Genomic DNA, 18,513 nt, shown 5'->3' with positions numbered 1-18,513 from the left:
GTTGCTCAGGTGTGATTTTGACCCATTCTACCACACAGTCTTCAAATCTTGAAGGTCTCGTGGGCCTCTTCTATGAACTCTGATCTTCAGTTCTTTCCATAGATTTTCTATTGGATTCAAGTAAACTGATTGGCTGGGCCATTCTAGCAGCTTTATTTTCTCTTTCTTTGAAACCAATGGAGAGTTTTGTTGGGTTTGCGTTTCGGATGGTTGTCTTACTGAAATGTCCGCCCTCAATTCATCTTCATCACCCTGGTAGATGGCAGCAGATTTTTACCAAAAATCTCTTGGCACATTTTTCCATTCATCCTTCCTTCAGTGATATGAAGTTTGCCAGTACCGTATGCTGAAAAACAGCCCCGCCCCCACCATGATGTTCCCACCCCCAAACCTCACTATTGGTATGGGGGGGGGGGGTGTTTTTGGGGTGATGTGCCATGTGACCTCCAAACATGGTGTGTATTATGGCATCCAAAGAGTTCAATTTTGGTCTCATCTGACCAGACTATATTCTCCCCGTATTTCACAGGCTTGTCTAAATGTCATGCAGCAAATTTTAAATGAGCTTCAACATGTTATTTCTTCAGCAATGGAGTCTTGCGTGGTGAGCGTGCATACAGCCCATGGCGGGGGGGTGCATTACTTCTTGTGTACCTGCGAATTCCAGGTCTTTCTGAAGCTCTCCACCAGTGGTCCTTGGCTCTTGGACAACTCTTCTGATAATTCTTTCCACTCCTCTGTCAGAAATCTTGCGAGGAGCACCTGGGTGTGGCCGGTTTATGGTGAAATTAGGTTGTTTTTTTTGTTTTTTTTATCTCTTTATTTAATTTTCTTTGTATATTATAAAAATTCAAAACAAATACAATTGAAACATGTTTCTCAATAATACATCATATGATACAAATACTTTCCCCCCACCCATCCCCCTCCTCTTTGAACATAGCTCCTATCGTCATATCCCTGCCTCTACCCCGTCTCAGTTCCTCTCCCCTTATGTAACTCCCATCTTTTCGGCAAAACTTATTGTATAATTAAAGCGGTTCTGCACCTAAAAAAAAAAATATTAAAAGCCAGCAGCTACTAATATTGCAGCTGCTGACTTTTAATAAAATCACACTTACCTGTCCCAGGGTCCAGCGATGTCGGCGGCAGATCGCTCGTCTCGCTGCTGCCCCCGCCGCCATCTTCTGTCAGGGAATCGGGAAGTAAAGCATTGCAGCTTCACTGCCCGGTTCCCTACTGCGCATGCGCGAGTCGCGCTGCACGTCTCTTCTGGTCCCCGCTGTGTCCTGAGAACTGTGTGTTTCCCAGAACACAACGGGGGGGGGGGGGGCGGCGGTCTGCCCGGAAGTGGGTGCAGATACCTGGATTATCCAGGTAAGTGCACCCCCCTCCCCCCTGAAAGGTGCCGATCGTGGCACCGGAGGGGGGGAGGGATCAGATTAGCGGAACTTCCCCTTTAGGGTGAAGAACCGCTTTAAATTTATTAACCCGGTCACTCCTCTTTTCTTCAAATCCTACCCATCCCTCCTCCCCACTGAATCTCAAGTACTACAGGCTATCGAAATTATGTTCTTTCTAGGGCTGAAACAACTAATCGATTATGAAATTAATCGATTACTATTTTCATAATTGATTAATCGGCCAGTAACATAATGGGGTTAAAAAAAAAAACTAAAATGAGACCTTTGGTGCTCATGCACACGGACGTTTTAAAAAAACTGGCTGCAAAGCTAGTTTCGACGCCTGGAAAAATTGGCGTTAAAAACGTGATTTCTACCGCGTTTTGCATTGGCGTTTTTGCGCGTTTTTTAGCGTTAGCGTTAAGTAGCATTTTTGAAAGAAACATCTCTTGGCTATAGCATTCAGAAAACAAAAAAAATATGTTGCCCGTTTTTTTTGCCCATTTGTGCGCGTTTTTGCACGTTTTTCCACGATTCGCGTTTTTACAGCTCTAGCTCCGCGCCACGGAACGCACTGGTCCTGGGTTTTTCTTACAGCTTAAAAACGCCTATGCCATTTGCAGCTCAAAAACGCCTAGGTGGGCATGAAGCCATAGACTAACATGGACAGGCGTTTTTAAGCTGCAAAAAACGCTCAAAAAAGCGGCTGTAAAAACGTCCGTGTGCATGAGGCCTTATAGTACAAAAAGAGCAAACAATCGCTACTGTAAATATTACTTTCACCATTCTACAGTAAAAAAATGAACCCCTTACAGTAGTGATTATCTGCTTTTTTTTTCTACTATAAAAGGACTAATTTTAGGTTTTTTTTATGTTACTAAACATCTTAGACCAGGTTCACATCTATGTGTTTATTGGTGCTTTTTGCAGAAATGCACTACAGTTCATGGGACACGTTCACATCTGAAAGGGTCAGGGACTCAAAATGGTGCTTTATTGGTTCAATATACTTCAATGGAGAAGCCGCAGAAAAGCATGTAATGCATTTTTGCAGCAATTTGTGTTTTTCAATCTGCCCAAAAAAAAAAAATGCAAATTGCAGTAAAATCACGTGCGCAAGAATCAAAACGCACAGCAAAAAGCGCTGCAGAAACAGATCAAAAGCAAACTGCATAGGTGTGTACCGAGCCTTATGCTGGCCACACCGATCAATTTTCAGGTGAGAATATTCAGACGAAAAATCTTTGTACATTTGCTGAATGAGAGCCAGTTCACACAGGGGCAACTCAGATCCGACTTCAGGTCGCCCCTAGTCGCCTTAGGTCCTGCAGAAGGAACATGAGCGCTAGAGCCTGATCTACAGAACCTGCAGAAGGAATATAAGAGCTAGAGCAAGATCTACATAACCTGCAGAAGGAACACAAGAGCTAGAGCCTGATCTACAGAACCTGCAGAAGGAACACAAGAGCTAGAGCCTGATCTACAGAACCTGCAGAAGGAACATAAGAGCTAGAGCCTGATCTACAGAACCTGCAGAAGGAACATAAGAGCTAGAGCCTGATCTACAGAACCTACAGAAGGAACACAAGAGCTAGAGCCTGATCTACAGAACCTACAGAAGGAACACAAGAGCTAGAGCCTGATCTACAGAACCTGCAGAAGGAACACAAGAGCTAGAGCCTGATCTACAGAACCTACAGAAGGAACACAAGAGCTAGAGCCTGATCTACAGAACCTACAGAAGGAACACAAGAGCTAGAGCCTGATCTAAAGAACCTGCAGAAGGAACACAAGAGCTAGAGCTTGATCTACAGAACCTGCAGAAGGAACACAAGAGCTAGAGCCTGATCTACAGAACCTGCAGAAGGAACACAAGAGCTAGAGCCTGATCTGCACAACCTGCAGAAGGAACATAAGCGCTAGAGCCTGATCTACAGAACCTACAGAAGGAACACAAGAGCTAGAGCCTGATCTACAGAACCTACAGAAGGAACACAAGAGCTAGAGCTTGATCTAAAGAACCTGCAGAAGGAACACAAGAGCTAGAGCCTGATCTACAGAACCTACAGAAGGAACACAAGAGCTAGAGCTTGATCTAAAGAACCTACAGAAGGAACACAAGAGCTAGAGCCTGATCTGCACAACCTGCAGAAGGAACATAAGCGCTAGAGCCTGATCTACAGAACCTGCAGAAAAAACATAAGCGCTAGAGCCTGATCTACAGAACCTGCAGAAGGAACACAAGAGCTAGAGCCTGATCTACAGAACCTGCAGAAGGAACATAAGAGCTAGAAAATAATCGTTAGTTGCAGCCCTAGTTCTTTCCACTTCTGGATTATGGGCCCAACAGTGCTCACTAAAACATTTAGACGTTTAGAAATCCATCTGTAACCATTGCCATCCGTATGCTTTGCAACGATAAGGTTGCGAAGATCTTGCAGCCCTGTCGTTTTCAACAGACAGAAAGCTGAAGGACTTGTCTGCAGGAGGCTGACATTGCACTCACAATCCACTGATCATGGGTACTTTGCAGGTTCCTTGGGGAAAAACAAAAATCATAAATTCTATTTTTTTTCCTGCAAAAATATGCAGGAAAGACACAATACAATATAAGCACATTAAACTTTAATGTAAAAAAAAAAAAAAAGAAGTAAAAAAAAAAAAAAAAAAAAAAAAAAAAGTCTCTCACCGCAGTAATACTCTGGATTCAGAGCTTCGCCAGAGCGCATAAAAGAATAGAGCAAGAATGCCTTGTGATAGACGTTCATGTCCGTCTGTCCGGTCTCTAGTTCAGGACAAGAGGAGAGGTAGGATCCCAAGGTCGCCATGGCGATAAACTTCATCAGCTCTACGTTCGGGACGTAGCCAAAACTGCAGTCGTAAGAATACACCCCTCCAACCTGCAATAAGATTAGAGACATGATAAAGTAACTCACAGACCACAAAAAGCGAAAGGCAACTAAAAAGGGATTACATTTACCTGAACAAAGGAGCAAGCGATAGTGCCGCTACGCAGCTGGTTCAGCAATGTTTCGCACACCGCGATATCTGGGACGCTGGTGACGCCGTCTGTGATTACAATGATACCTGTGCAATTGACAGGAAGATAAAAAAAAAAAATCAGGTTTCCCGATTGGAAACAATCTACATCTAAAAGCTTACATAAAAGTCACCCAAAAAAAAGACTGGCTCACCCGCACTGGAGTTGGCCGGCAGTAGCTGTAAGGCCAGGATACCCTGCCGGATCATACTAACCAGCCCAATATCCGCCGTCACCATGGAAACACCCATCTTTCTGCCTGGCTGTTGGTTTGCATATTGAGGTAGGCAGTCCTGGAGACACAAACAATCCAACTTGTTAGGTTCCTGTTCCACAAAATAGTTGTCACTTCCCTGAACTTCAATTCTTAGCAGCCAAGTCTTCTTAGCCCCTTGACGCCGACAGTATGCAGATATGCCGCCGCACTAGACTAGGCTTTTCTTCCATGAGGTTGCATATCAGTGTATCTGTCTTTGTGCCTGGGACCACGGTGCACAGCACGCTCCCAGCACAAAGACCGGGGTCTCAGCGGAAGCCCCGGGTCCCGTACTACAACAACTGGCAGCTGGTGTTCTATTGAGAAATGCCCTCCGTCGAAAAAAATGCCTCCAAAAGGGTCTGCGCATGCTCAAGGCTTGGTCTAGGTCAGTGACAGAGTTAGTGTTTGGGTCAAAGGTCAAGGTCAGCATATTTTGGACAGGATAAAAAAAAAAAAAAAGTGTATATATATATATAAATTAAAAAATGTTTTTTTTAATTAATAATCAGTGGCAGTTAGTGTCCATGTGTTTTAGGTAGAATTAAAAATAAAAATAAATAACCTGTCAGAAATGAATACTACATCCTAGGAGAAAGGTGAGAAGGTCTCAAGCCCCCCAGCACTCAGAAACCCCTAATATTTCCCTGGTTTTGTTTTAATGATAGCCAGCCGACTTTGTCCATTCCTTTTAACTTAAGGCAGAGTTCCACCAACTTTAACAAGGTGGTCTTAAACTAAAGACCCCCCCCCCCAACCCCTCATTTTTGGATATCTATTTTTTACTTATTTTTTCTTACCTTTTTAGAAGTACATAGTGCACTTCTGTCCTAGCCCGGTCGCGGCGCAGTACGTCACGTCCTCTTCTACGGTGAGCCCTCCTCCTCCTCCCCCGCTGCCTTCTGAGAGTGTGTGCCGCAGTAGGAAACTGCCTGTGAAGCCTGATGGCTCTACTGCCGGTTTCCCTTAGTTGGAATGGCCTGTAACCGAGCCGGTGGACGAATCAGTCTCCGGGGGCCGACATCACAGGCTCCCTGGACAGGTAAGTGTCCTTATTAAAAGTCAGCAGCTACAGTACTTGTAGCTGCTGACTTAAAAAAAAAATAGAAAATGTTTGCAGCTTGGACTCCGCTTTGACGCATCCATTGCACATCATCAGATTTGCGTTGCCTGACCACAAAGTACCATTGCATGGTGGGATGGCAGTTACTAATTACTGATGAATAGGTGGGTGCTGGGGGAAATTATCCTTTTCATCTGAATTGTTGCTGGTTTGGTGCACTAGGCTGATCCCTAGTTGTGGGCAGGAATCTCTAAGTGCTAATGCCTTCTGGTAGGGGTTTGGGATGAGGAAAGAAAACAGTACAGGTGCCCCTGGAATGGCACTCCAGGGGTGCCAGCAAAATTCACTTTTGGTATTAAGAAACTCACAGTGTTTCTATTCTTGCACCGTGGTCACAGCAATCTCCCAAACTTTTATTTATTTATTTATTTTTTTTTTTACACATCTGTCTCCTGGGTTGGGTCTTTTGGCTGAAACCGAAGTAACTTTTAAATATCAACCGGAAAGCCAGCCATGGTCTCCCATACTGGCACATACGGTAGCACCTATTTATTTCTGCATATGCACAGAGCACTTTGTCCACTTATCTAGTAGGTCCCCATTCAGGGGAACCCCAACCTAGGGTGGACCTTGCCTCGGAAGGTCCCTGAAGAATGGGGTCCAGCTGGTTTCATCTGGGTGAACTAAGAGTACTCCCAATGGTCCGCAAAGTCTATGCTTACCTGAGCGAGGGGTCGATACTGCTGTTGAAGCATCTCGGCGATCTTATTCTCAAAGGCGCCCAGCTGCAGTTGGACATGCTGGAGAAAGGCCGGCAGCTTCTGCTCCTCCAGGCGACAACCCTGGACCAGAACCTGCAGAAGGAACATAAGAGCTAGAGCCTGATCTACAGAACCTGCAGAAGGAACACAAGAGCTAGAGCCTGATCTACAGAACCTACAGAAGGAACACAAGAGCTAGAGCCTAATCTTCAGAACCTGCAGAAGGAACACAACCTGATCTACAGAACCTGCAGAAGGAACACAAGAGCTAGAGCCTGATCTACAGAACCTGCAGAAGGAACACAAGAGCTAGAGCCTGATCTACAGAACCTGCAGAAGGAACAAAAGAGCTAGAGACTGATCTACAGAACCTGCAGAAGGAACACAAGAGCTAGAGCCTGATCTACAGAACCTGCAGAAGGAACACAAGAGCTAGAGCCTGATCTACAGAACCTGCAGAAGGAACACAAGAGCTAGAGCCTGATCTACAGAACCTGCAGAAGGAACAAAAGAGCTAGAGCCTGATCTACAGAACCTGCAGAAGGAACACAAGAGCTAGAGCCTGATCTACAGAACCTGCAGAAGGAACACAAGAGCTAGAGCCTGATCTACAGAACCTGCAGAAGGAACACAAGAGCTAGAGCCTAATCTTCAGAACCTGCAGAAGGAACACAACCTGATCTACAGAACCTGCAGAAGGAACACAAGAGCTAGAGCCTGATCTACAGAACCTGCAGAAGGAACACAAGAGCTAGAGCCTGATCTACAGAACCTGCAGAAGGAACACAAGAGCTAGAGCCTGATCTACAGAACCTGCAGAAGGAACACAAGAGCTAGAGCCTGATCTACAGAACCTGCAGAAGGAACACAACCTGATCTACAGAACCTGCAGAAGGAACATAAGAGCTAGAGCCTGATCTACAGAACCTGCAGAAGGAACACAAGAGCTAGAGCCTGATCTACAGAACCTGCAGAAGGAACATAAGAGCTAGAGACTGATCTACAGAACCTGCAGAAGGAACAAAAGAGCTAGAGCCTGATCTACAGAACCTACAGAAGGAACAGAAGAGCTAGAGCCTGATCTACAGAACCCGCAGAAGGAACAGAAGAGCTAGAGCCTGATCTACAGAACCTGCAGAAGGAACACAAGAGCTAGAGCCTGATCTACAGAACCTGCAGAAGGAACACAAGAGCTAGAGCCTGATCTACAGAACCTGCAGAAGGAACACAAGAGCTAGAGCCTAATCTTCAGAACCTGCAGAAGGAACACAACCTGATCTACAGAACCTGCAGAAGGAACACAAGAGCTAGAGCCTGATCTACAGAACCTGCAGAAGGAACACAAGAGCTAGAGCCTGATCTACAGAACCTGCAGAAGGAACACAAGAGCTAGAGCCTGATCTACAGAACCTGCAGAAGGAACACAAGAGCTAGAGCCTGATCTACAGAACCTGCAGAAGGAACACAACCTGATCTACAGAACCTGCAGAAGGAACATAAGAGCTAGAGCCTGATCTACAGAACCTGCAGAAGGAACACAAGAGCTAGAGCCTGATCTACAGAACCTGCAGAAGGAACATAAGAGCTAGAGACTGATCTACAGAACCTGCAGAAGGAACAAAAGAGCTAGAGCCTGATCTACAGAACCTACAGAAGGAACAGAAGAGCTAGAGCCTGATCTACAGAACCCGCAGAAGGAACAGAAGAGCTAGAGCCTGATCTACAGAACCTGCAGAAGGAACACAAGAGCTAGAGACTGATCTACAGAACCTACAGAAGGAACATAAGAGCTAGAGACTGATCTACAGAACCCGCAGAAGGAACAGAAGAGCTAGAGCCTGATCTACAGAACCCGCAGAAGGAACAGAAGAGCTAGAGACTGATCTACAGAACCTACAGAAGGAACAGAAGAGCTAGAGCCTGATCTACAGAACCCGCAGAAGGAACAGAAGAGCTAGAGCCTGATCTACAGAACCTGCAGAAGGAACACAAGAGCTAGAGCCTGATCTACAGAACCTACAGAAGGAACACAAGAGCTAGAGCCTGATCTACAGAACCTGCAGAAGGAACACAAGAGCTAGAGCCTGATCTACAGAACCTGCAGAAGGAACACAAGAGCTAGAGCCTGATCTACAGAACCTGCAGAAGGAACACAAGAGCTAGAGCCTGATCTACAGAACCTGCAGAAGGAACACAAGAGCTAGATACTGATCTACAGAACCTACAGAAGGAACATAAGAGCTAGACCTTGCTCTAAAGAACCTGCATACCCTCAGCTGCAGGGGGTACTACAAGTCTCAAGGTGCATGCTGGATTTTGCGGTATCAAAACAGCCGGAGAGCTTCACAGAACGATTAGACTGTGTTCAGTTACCTGATGACTCTGCAGACCGATGATGGAAGAATAGGCCTGAATGGTAACATAGATCTCTGGCTGAAAAACCACGTTGGATCCGGGGATGACGAACGGCCTGAGAAGCCCCAGCAGACAGCGTGACAGGGAATAGAAGATCTCATCAAAGATGATTTCTTCTGTGGAGTCATCCTGTGTTTAGAGAAAAAAATAAAATAAAGATAAGTCATCAGGGAGAAGACTGAAGAGAAATCGAGGACAGATCGTTAGCTGAACAGGATACAACCAAATGTTTTATTGATCTTCTCTTTACAAGGACTCTCTGCCTTAGAACTGAACGCCGGGAAACCTGAAAAGTCTCCCTTCGCTGTGGGATTGTGCCAGCGGTGGCATGTCAGCTGACACCCGATCCGATCCGGTCCACCAAATCCAGACGGGTGGTGGTCCTATTTTCCTTCTGTCTGGTGGCTCGGACATGATCGGATGAAAACAGACCGCTTGTCCATTTTCACTCAGAAGAGGAGAATCGGGACCACTCTGTGCAAAACCCTTGCACAGAGGAGGCAAATATAACAAAAAAACAAAAAACAAAACAAAACCACCTTTACAGCCCCTTTAACTCTGTTTACAGCAAAGTAGAATATAAGTGAAGCAGCACACTTTTCTTCTTTTTTTTTTAAGTGGATGTAAACCCTCACATATACCCAGTGAAGTGACTGGCCTCAGGTGATACACAGAGATCAACCAAATAAGTTGTCCCTGTTTATCTGCAGTCTTATCTTCTCTACATCCATTCAAAGTGCTGAGTTTATAAAGCTTGTCTGAGCTTTCAGAAAGAAACTGGCGGAGAGCTGAAGTTACACTCTGCGGCTCTCATTGAAGGGAGCTCTGAAAGCTGATTGCAGCACAGAAAACACAGGAACAACAGGAGCTGAGGCTATCAATCCCAGGCTGTGTGCTGAAGCTCCCTCCCCCTGTCACCGTTTTTCTCTTGGGTGTCATGAAAACTTGTCAGAAGTGACTCATGCCGATAGCAGAGGAAGGAGTCAGCAAACAGAAATTACACTTAGTGCTCTGGACTGAGACAAATACACACTATAGGGGGGATATGCTTTGTTCATATTTCATGTCTGAGGTTTACAAACACTTTAAAAAATAAAAAAAAAAAGGTTACAACAATGAATGCATGGATGATCTGGAGTTCATTACCACAATTCCTGTAGAGGGACTGAGATCCAGTTCAATGACAAATCGGTATTGCCGTGCAAGAAAAGTCACCCATGTTGATGGCATGAGGAGGAAAGGGCCGGGGCGGACAGGCTCGTCAGGCTGCCATCCATGAGGTAGGACACTGACCACTTTCAGTTCATCGTCGTGTAAACCCTAAAAAAAAATATACACAATGGCAAAGTCTTATATTAAAGGGTAGAAACCTTTGGGGAAAAAAATAAAAATAATAATAATAATAATAAAAAAAAGGCCCGGTTTACACCATAGAAAACAGTCCGGATGAATTACTGCATGTGCCATGCGTTTTTTTTTTTATGTGCTCCGGTGCGTTTCTGCATGCATGTTTTTGATACGTTCTGGTACATTTTTGATACATTTTTAATGCGGTCTGGTGTGTTTTTTTGTAAACAGCATCTCCTCGTTCTGCCTAGTGACAGTATCACTGATCTCCGCTCCCTATCATCGGGAGCAGCAATCAGTGTTGTGTCAATGCTAGCCCATCCCCCAGACAGTTAGAATCACTCCCCTAGGACACACTTAACCCCTCCCCCGCCCCTAGTGGTTAACCCCTTCACTACCAGTGACATTTTTACAGTAATCAATGCAATTTTTATAGCACTGATCGCTGCATTAATGCCAATGGTCCCAAAAATGTGTCAAAGTTGTCCAATGTGCCCGCCATAATGTCACAGTCATGATAAAAAAAAAAAAAAAAAAAAAATAAAAAATAAAAAAAAATCGCTGATCGCCATTACTAGTAAAAAAAAAATATATATTATATATATATATATATATATATATATATATATATATATATATATATATATTTTAATAAAAATGCCATAAAACTATCCCATTTTGTAGACGCTATAACTTTTGCTCAAACCAATCAATAAACGCCTATTGCTGTTTTTTTTTTTTTTTTTTACCAAAAATATGTAGAAGAATACGTATCGGCCTAAACGGAGAAAAATTTTATTTTTATTTTATTTTTGGGGGATATTTATTATAGCAAAAATTTAAAAATAATGCATTAAAGCCATAAATCTATCCCCTATTTTGTAAACGCTATAACTTTTGCGCAAACCAATCAATATACGGTTATTGCGTTTTTTTTTTTTTTTAGCAAAAAATATGTAGAAGAATACGTATCGGCCTAAACTGAGGAAAGAAAATGTTTTTGTTATACATTTTTTGGGGATATTTATTATAGCAAAAAGTAAAAAATAATGTCTTTTTTTTTTTTTGAATTGTCGCTCTTTTTTTTTTTTTTTGTTTACAGCGAAAAAAATGAAAAGAGCAGAGGTGATCAAATACCACCAAAAGAAAGCTCTATTTGTGGGGGGGACGCCAATTTTGTTTGGGAGCCACGTCGCACGATCACGCAATTGTCAGTTAAAGCGACGCTCAGTGCCGAACCACAAAAAGTTCTTCCGGGGCTGAAGTGGTTAAAAAAAAAAATTTGATTTCTTCATAGAATATATATTCTGCTACATATTTTTGGTAAAAAAAACTTCCCAATAAGCGTATATTGATTGGTTTGTGCAAAAGTTATCACGTCCACAAACCATAGGATATTTTTATGGCATTATTATTTTTACAGTAATGGCGGCGATCAGCAATTTTTAGCAGGACTGCAACATTGCAGTGGACAAAGCTGACACTAAGTGACGCTTTTTGGGGACCAGCGCTAATACTATACACTGTCACGGCGACCAAAGGGTTAACTGTGTGCCTAGCCAGTGTTTTTAGTGTACTGTGTGAGGTGTTTTTACCAGGGGAAGAGATGGAATGTGTTCCCTGCTTTAGATACTTAGGCAGATCGCCGTTCTGGCTCTCTGCCTAAAGACTGGCAGGTGCCGGTGGACATTAAGTCCGTGGTACCCGCAGATCAGCTCCCGCCATGTATGATCACAGCGGGAGCAAGCCGCTGGTGGATCACATGTGCCCCCCCACCCCCTACCTGGGAGTGTCAGACCACTTTTAACCCTTTCATGACTAAGCCTATTTTTGGCATTTGGTGTTTACAAGTTAAAATACATATTTTTTGCTAGAAAATTACTTGGAACCCCCAAACATTAAATATATTTTTTTAGCAGAGACTCTAGAGAATAAAACGGCGATTGTTGCAATATTTTATATCACACAGTATTTGCGCAGCGGTGTTTTAAACGCAACTTTTTGGGAAAAGGGACACTTTCATGAATTAAAAGAAAACGAAACAGTAAAATTAGCCCAATTTTTTTCCATAATGTGAAAGATAATGTTACGCCGAGTAAATAGATACCAAACATGTCACACTTTATAATTGCACGCACTCGTGGAATGACGACAAAGTACGGTACCTAAAAATCTCAATAGGCGACGCTTTAAAATTTTTTTACGGTTACCAGGTTAGCGTTACAGAGGAGGTCTAGTGCTAGAATTATTGCTCTCGCTCTGACGATCGTGGCGATACCTCACATGTGTGATTTGAACACCGTTTACATATGCGGGCCCAACTTCCGTATGCGTTTTCCTTGCTTCGCGAGCTCGCGGGGACGGCGGGCGCTTTAAAAAATGTTTTTATTTTTTTATTTATTTTAAAATGAATAAATTGTTTTAAAAAAAAAAAAAATACATTTGATCACTTTTATTGCTGTCACAAGGAATGTAAATATCCCTTGTGACAGTAATAGGTGGTGACAGGTACTCTTTATGGAGGGATCAGGGGGGGTCTAAAAGACCCCCCACCCCTCCTTTACACTTCAATGTATTCAGATCGCCGAAAACGGCGATTCTGAATACTGTATATTTTTTTTAAACCGGCGCCATTGGCAGCCGAGTAAACGGGAAGTGACGTCATGACGTCGCTTCCGTGTTTACTGTTAGGGAGACTGTAATGACGCCGCTTAGGGCTTCATTCCAGTTCCTCCCCAGCAGCCGGAAGCATCGGATCGCGAATCGGTGCTCCAGTGGCGGGAGGGGGGGAAGTCCCCTCCCGCTCCTCCGGCATAACAGCCGAGCGCCTTTTAGCTGCTTCGGTTGTTATGGCTGGATAGCTAATCGCCCGCTGTAAAAAACGGTACCGGGATGATGCCTGCAGGTGCGGGCATCATCCCGGTATAACCCCCGGAAGCCGAGTACGCACATCTGTGTACGCTCGGTGGGAAGGGGAAAAATATGTGATCTGGTGCATCAGGTGCCACCTTGTAGCAGTAAAATTGCTATAGGGCAGATGGAAAGTAATTAAGAACAAGGGAGAGAGGGCGCTTCCCTCTGAGTGTAAACCATGCGCAATACACATAAAATCATAAAAAAGTAACACACTCACAGAATGGGACCTATAAATGAGCATAACGTCAATGGGAGAGTTGTCACCTGGACGGTGGCAGAGATCGGCAGGCAAGCGGTGGGCGGATGAAGAGTTCGGCTGGGAAGCTGCTGTGTGGATGAAAAGGAAGGAGTGCTGTAGCGCAGGGAGCTGGAGCGCAAGCCTGTCCGACTTGTGTAGCGGCTTCCAGGTATCCTCAACCCGCTTGGCAAAACTAGGCTCTGATCAGCGATCACATCACTCCGTAAGGAGGGCGTGGTTACGCAATTCTGCCCTCTGCTCCTTTGAAGCTCCATCAGGGGGGGTTAAATGTGTTCCCTGGAAGTGCTTCCTAACTGTGGGGGAGGTGCTCTGACTGGGGGAAACACAGAGGATTTGTGTCCCTGCTTAGCAGAAAACACAAGATCTCCATCTTCCCTTTTCACAGAACAGCGATCTGCCTGGCAGTTCTGCCTCTCTCGGGGGAAGATTGCTGGGTGCCGGAGAACAATGAGTCCACTGGACCCACTGACTTGCTCCTGCTGTGTCCAATCACAGCAGAAGCGGGTCTCCGGAGGCCCTCGCGCCCCAGACCCGAAAGAAGCCGCGACGTACCTACATGTGATTTTGCGCTAATGGACCACCTTGCCACAGTAAGAGTACATGGGGCCGTCCAGAAGCGGTTAATATTACTTTAAGCACTGCGCAAACAGTTGGTGCGATATAAATCCGGTATAATAATAAAAATAATAATAATCATCACAGTCCACACATACCAGCTCTGATTCGGGAACTGAAGAGATGGGCTGATAGAGGTTTGACAGGAACCAAGCCAGGCGAACGTTCCGGGAGATTCGGTAATCCTTCTTCATGAGCAGGAACACCTGTCCGGCTTCTTCCAGCTGTACATAAAAAAAAACACCGGATTACACGTCTGAATATCATTACATTTGTTGTCATATATTCAGTATTGGCCCGAGCAACACCGGTAATATTTCTTTATTTATTTTTTACCCTCTTTCCTTCCCACCCACCTCTCTTGTATTGAGACCCCATTGTTAATTACAACTATCCATTCATATGTCTTTAGATATCTATTCCGCATCTGCTCCTGATGAAGTGGAGGTCTTCCACGAAACACGCTGAGCTATTTTGATGCTACTAATGTGTTTATGTCTTACGAATATCACATATCTGTACCATACTGTAATTATGTGTATATATATATATATATATATATGTCTATATGGATCAAAAAGTCTGGTATTACTATGCGATTATGTTTATATGTGTTGCATGTATGGAATAAATTTCATTCAATATAAAATAATTATTTGTCAACATCGTATTATGATATAGCAGTTTTAAAGTGGTTGTAAACCCTCCCCCACAACTTTGTCCCATGTAAAAAACCCTAATGAACACTGCTTGTAGGTATCTCCTTACTTGCTTAGTATTGTTGTAATCCTTTTTGTTCTTTAGAATGAAGTCACTGAGCATGCCCAGATCTCCCGATTTACGGCACACTCTCTATGTGCTTGTCTATCTGTGATCAGGACTTCCTACGGCACAACACTGATATCCCAGGAGACTTCAGAATCATTCAGAGCTTCCTCCTACACACCATGTGACATGACATGCAGTGTAAACTTGGCCATTACTGCAGTCTTATCAGCTGAAGCTGATAAGACTGACAAGGGCGAACATTAGACAATCCGCACAAGTAAATACTATGAAATAAAACAAGTCAGCTATGAACAGGGAAGCAGGGTTGCCATAGAAACTTTGAATTGAGAAGGAGGCTTGGTTAACAGTACAGGAAGTGCTCAATGTAAGGGCGGAAATACACTCCACTGTGGACTCAGAAGACAATACTTAAAGCGGGATTCCACCCTAAAGTGGAACCTCCGCTGATCGGAACCCCCCCCCCCCTCCGGTGTCACAATTGACACCTTTCAGGGGGGAAGGGGTGGAGATACCTGTCAAAGGCAGGTATTTTTACCCACTTCCGGGCATAGACTCCCACGGGAGTCTACGCCATTTCCTGCCCTGCCGCGCTGTCTGCTGGGACACACACGGGTCCCAGTGATAGCGCAGAGATTTCCTTTGCGCGGCACGGCTCGCGCATGCGCAGTAGGGAACCGGGAAGTGAAGCCGATTCGCTTTACTTCCTGATTCCCTCACCTCGAATGGCGGCGGCAGCAGCCGAGGCACGAGCGGTCGATCGGCCTCGGCATCGCTGGAACCCGGGACAGGTGAGTGTCCATTTATTAAAAGTCAGCAGCTGTAGTATTTATAGCTGCTGGCTTTTAATATTTTTTTTTGGGGCGGAATCCGTCTTTAAGATGGCACTGCCTAACCCCTGGAAACAAGATTTTTAAAGTTTCTTTAAAAACAGTAAGTAATATGCGATTTGGGCCGGATTATTTTGATAATTACTTATTATAATGGACTAAATGAAGAGAAGCAGAGTGGGAGAGTTTACTTCCTCTTTAAAGTGGTTGTATAGTCCTTTTTGGGACTTTTACCTACAGGTAGGCCTATAATAAGGCTTACCTGTAGGTAAAAAAAATATCTCCTAAACCTGTACAGTTTAGGAGATATTCCCCTCGCAATGCGATGCTGACTGCAGCGGCACATGCGCACAAGGGGATTCCCACGCTGAAAGCCCGGGCAGACGACGGACCCTGCCAGGAAGAAATCTCCCGCGCGCATGCGCGGGAGTGACGATATTGCGGCTCCGGCCACTCACAGCGCCGGAGCCGCGATACCCGGAAGAAATGCAGAGGGAACATGTCAGCTCCCTCGGCATGGATCGGACCAAATGTCGGGGCTTCGTTCTAAGGTAAGTATTTCATAATGAGCTAGTATGCGGTGCATACTAGCTCATTATGCCTTTTCCTTTGCAGGTAGGAAAAAAAAAAAAAAAACATCAGCGGGTATACAACCGCTTTAATATCATTACAATATACTCACCAGAAATACAGTATCTCACAAAAGTAAGTACACCCCTCACATTTGTGTAAATCTTTTCTTCTCTCTTTTCATGTGACAACACTGAAGAAATGACACTTGTCTACAATGTAAAGTAGTGAGTGTACAGCTTGTATAACAGTGTAAATTTCCTGTCCCCTCAAAATAACTCAACACACATCCATTAATGTCTAAAACGCTGGCAACAAAAGTGAGTACACCCCTATGTGAAAATGTCCAAATTGGGCCCAAAGTGTTAATATTTTGTGTGGCCGCCATTATTTTCCAGCACTGCCTAAACCCTCTTGGGCATGGAGGTCACCAGAGCTTCACAGGTCACCACTGAAGTCCTCTTCCCCTCCCCCATGATGACATCACGGAGCTGGTGGATGTTAGAGACCTTGTGCTCCTCCACCTTCCGTTTGAGGATGTCCCAAAGATGATCAATAGGGTTTAGGTCTGGAGACATGCTTGGCCAGTCCATCACCTTTACCCTCAGCTTCTTTAGCAAGGCAGTGGTCATCCTGGAGGTGTGTTTGGGGTTATCATGTTGGAATACTGCCCTGCGGCCCAGTCTCTGAAGGGAGGGGATCATGCTCTGCTTTAGTATGTCACAGTACATGTTGGCATTCATGGTCCCCTCAATGATCTGTAGCCCCCCAGTGCCGGCAGCACTCATGCAGCCCCAGACCATGACACCCCCACCACCATGCCTGACTGTAGACAAGACACACTTGTCTTTGTCCTCCTCACCTGGTTGCCCCCACACACGCTTGTCACCATCTGAGCCAAATAAGTTTATCTTGGTCTCATCAGACCACAGGACATGGTTCCAATAATCCATCTCCTTTGTCTGCTTGTCTTCAGCAAACTGTTTGCGGTCTTTTCTACTCACCATCTTAAATCAGTCTATTCAATGTAAAGTCAGACAGCTGACACTTTTTATGTATGTGAAAGTGATAATAAAAAAAAGAAATGCTGAAAAATGGGACTTGGTGAAAGGGAATGTGAAGAATGTATGGGATGTGGAAGGAATGTGGGGGGGGGGGGGGACATCCATCAGAACGCTCTCATGTCTCTGTGAATCTCCCTCCCTCTCTGTGAATGAAATACTTTTTTTTCAGTTACTTCCTGGTTTCCTTCCTGCCTAGGCAAATGATGTCATACGTCCCAGGAGTCTTCAGGAGGAGAGGAGGAGGAAGAGGGGGTTTTAGTTAAAGTGGTTGTAAACCCTCTGGGACCACTTTAACCTCCAGGTAAGCCTAGATTAAGGCTTACCTGTAGGTGCAAGAAATATCTCCTTAACCTACATGGTTAAGGAGATATTTTACAACAACCGGGCACCGATGTCTACGACGCATGCGCGCAGTAGACAACGGCGCAAGCACACTGAGCATGCCGTTAGTGAAGGCTAAGATGCCGTCACTGACGGCTCCCGTGCGCATGATACCCAGAAGGAAGATGGACGCTTCGTGGAAGAGGGGACAGCGGTCACATCACTGGCTCCTGTGTCAGGTAAGTGACAAATCATGGGATGCGATGTGATGCACAGTAGCCCAACATGCTTTACCTTTGCAGGGAAACAAAGAGGAAGTAAAACCCATCAGTGTTTATTTCCTCTTTAAAGTACAACTATAGGCAAAACTTGTTTTTTCATTTTGCACAGAGTAAAGGGAGGGGTTATAACGCCTGTCAGGTTTTGTTTTCACCATCTGTGTCCCCTTATGGAGATTTCTCTTCACTTCCTGTCCCATAGCCAAAACAGAAAGGGAGAGGAAATCCCTCCAAATTAAGGGATTTCCTTGGGGGCCCCTCAGGTCACTCAGCTTTAAATGGCGGTAGTTTACATTCTTGAATAAAACACCAAACGTTCAGTTACAAATACACAGCCGCTGCCCCCCCCAATTTGATAGCCATGCGGGTGCTGGGCTCTAAATTCAGACAGTGTGCATTTAAGGCCCACATGGATGTCAAATGGGGAGCAGTGGCTGTATCCCAATTGACACGCATAGGGTGGCCTACACAGAACATGCCTGTACATCCCTGTGTGGGTAAAGTCAGCCCTGCATGGCCTGTACAGTATGCTTCCTGTGAACAAGGACCATTATTGGTTGTTACACTACCCCCCTCCCCCCCAGGTCTC

General features: G+C 44.8%; 1 protein-coding gene across 7 annotated transcripts in view; it reads right to left on the bottom strand.

The window, feature by feature from the left end:
- Positions 1 to 18,513, bottom strand: part of SZT2 (SZT2 subunit of KICSTOR complex) — a 297,498-nt gene that overhangs the window by 257,785 nt on the left and 21,200 nt on the right. For all 7 annotated transcript variants that reach the window (XR_013262121.1, XM_077450667.1, XM_077450670.1 and 4 more), the window contains exons 2-8: positions 14,174 to 14,299; positions 10,085 to 10,258; positions 8,897 to 9,067; positions 6,485 to 6,616; positions 4,598 to 4,736; positions 4,384 to 4,490; positions 4,093 to 4,303 (exon numbers count right to left, since the gene is read on the bottom strand). Coding sequence is in view for 6 of the 7 variants with exons in the window: in XM_077450667.1 (XP_077306793.1) it covers positions 4,093 to 4,303; positions 4,384 to 4,490; positions 4,598 to 4,736; positions 6,485 to 6,616; positions 8,897 to 9,067; positions 10,085 to 10,258; positions 14,174 to 14,299 (1,060 nt within the window). In the remaining variant the exon portion in view is untranslated. The remainder of the gene's footprint in view (positions 1 to 4,092; positions 4,304 to 4,383; positions 4,491 to 4,597; positions 4,737 to 6,484; positions 6,617 to 8,896; positions 9,068 to 10,084; positions 10,259 to 14,173; positions 14,300 to 18,513) is intronic.

This window comes from Lithobates pipiens, unplaced genomic scaffold, assembly GCF_037356315.1.
Source record: "Lithobates pipiens isolate NorthernLeopardFrog02 unplaced genomic scaffold, aLitPip1_a1.2 Scaffold_23, whole genome shotgun sequence".
Classification (NCBI taxonomy): Eukaryota; Metazoa; Chordata; class Amphibia; order Anura; family Ranidae; genus Lithobates; species Lithobates pipiens.
This window is presented reverse-complemented; position numbering and strand designations above follow the sequence as displayed.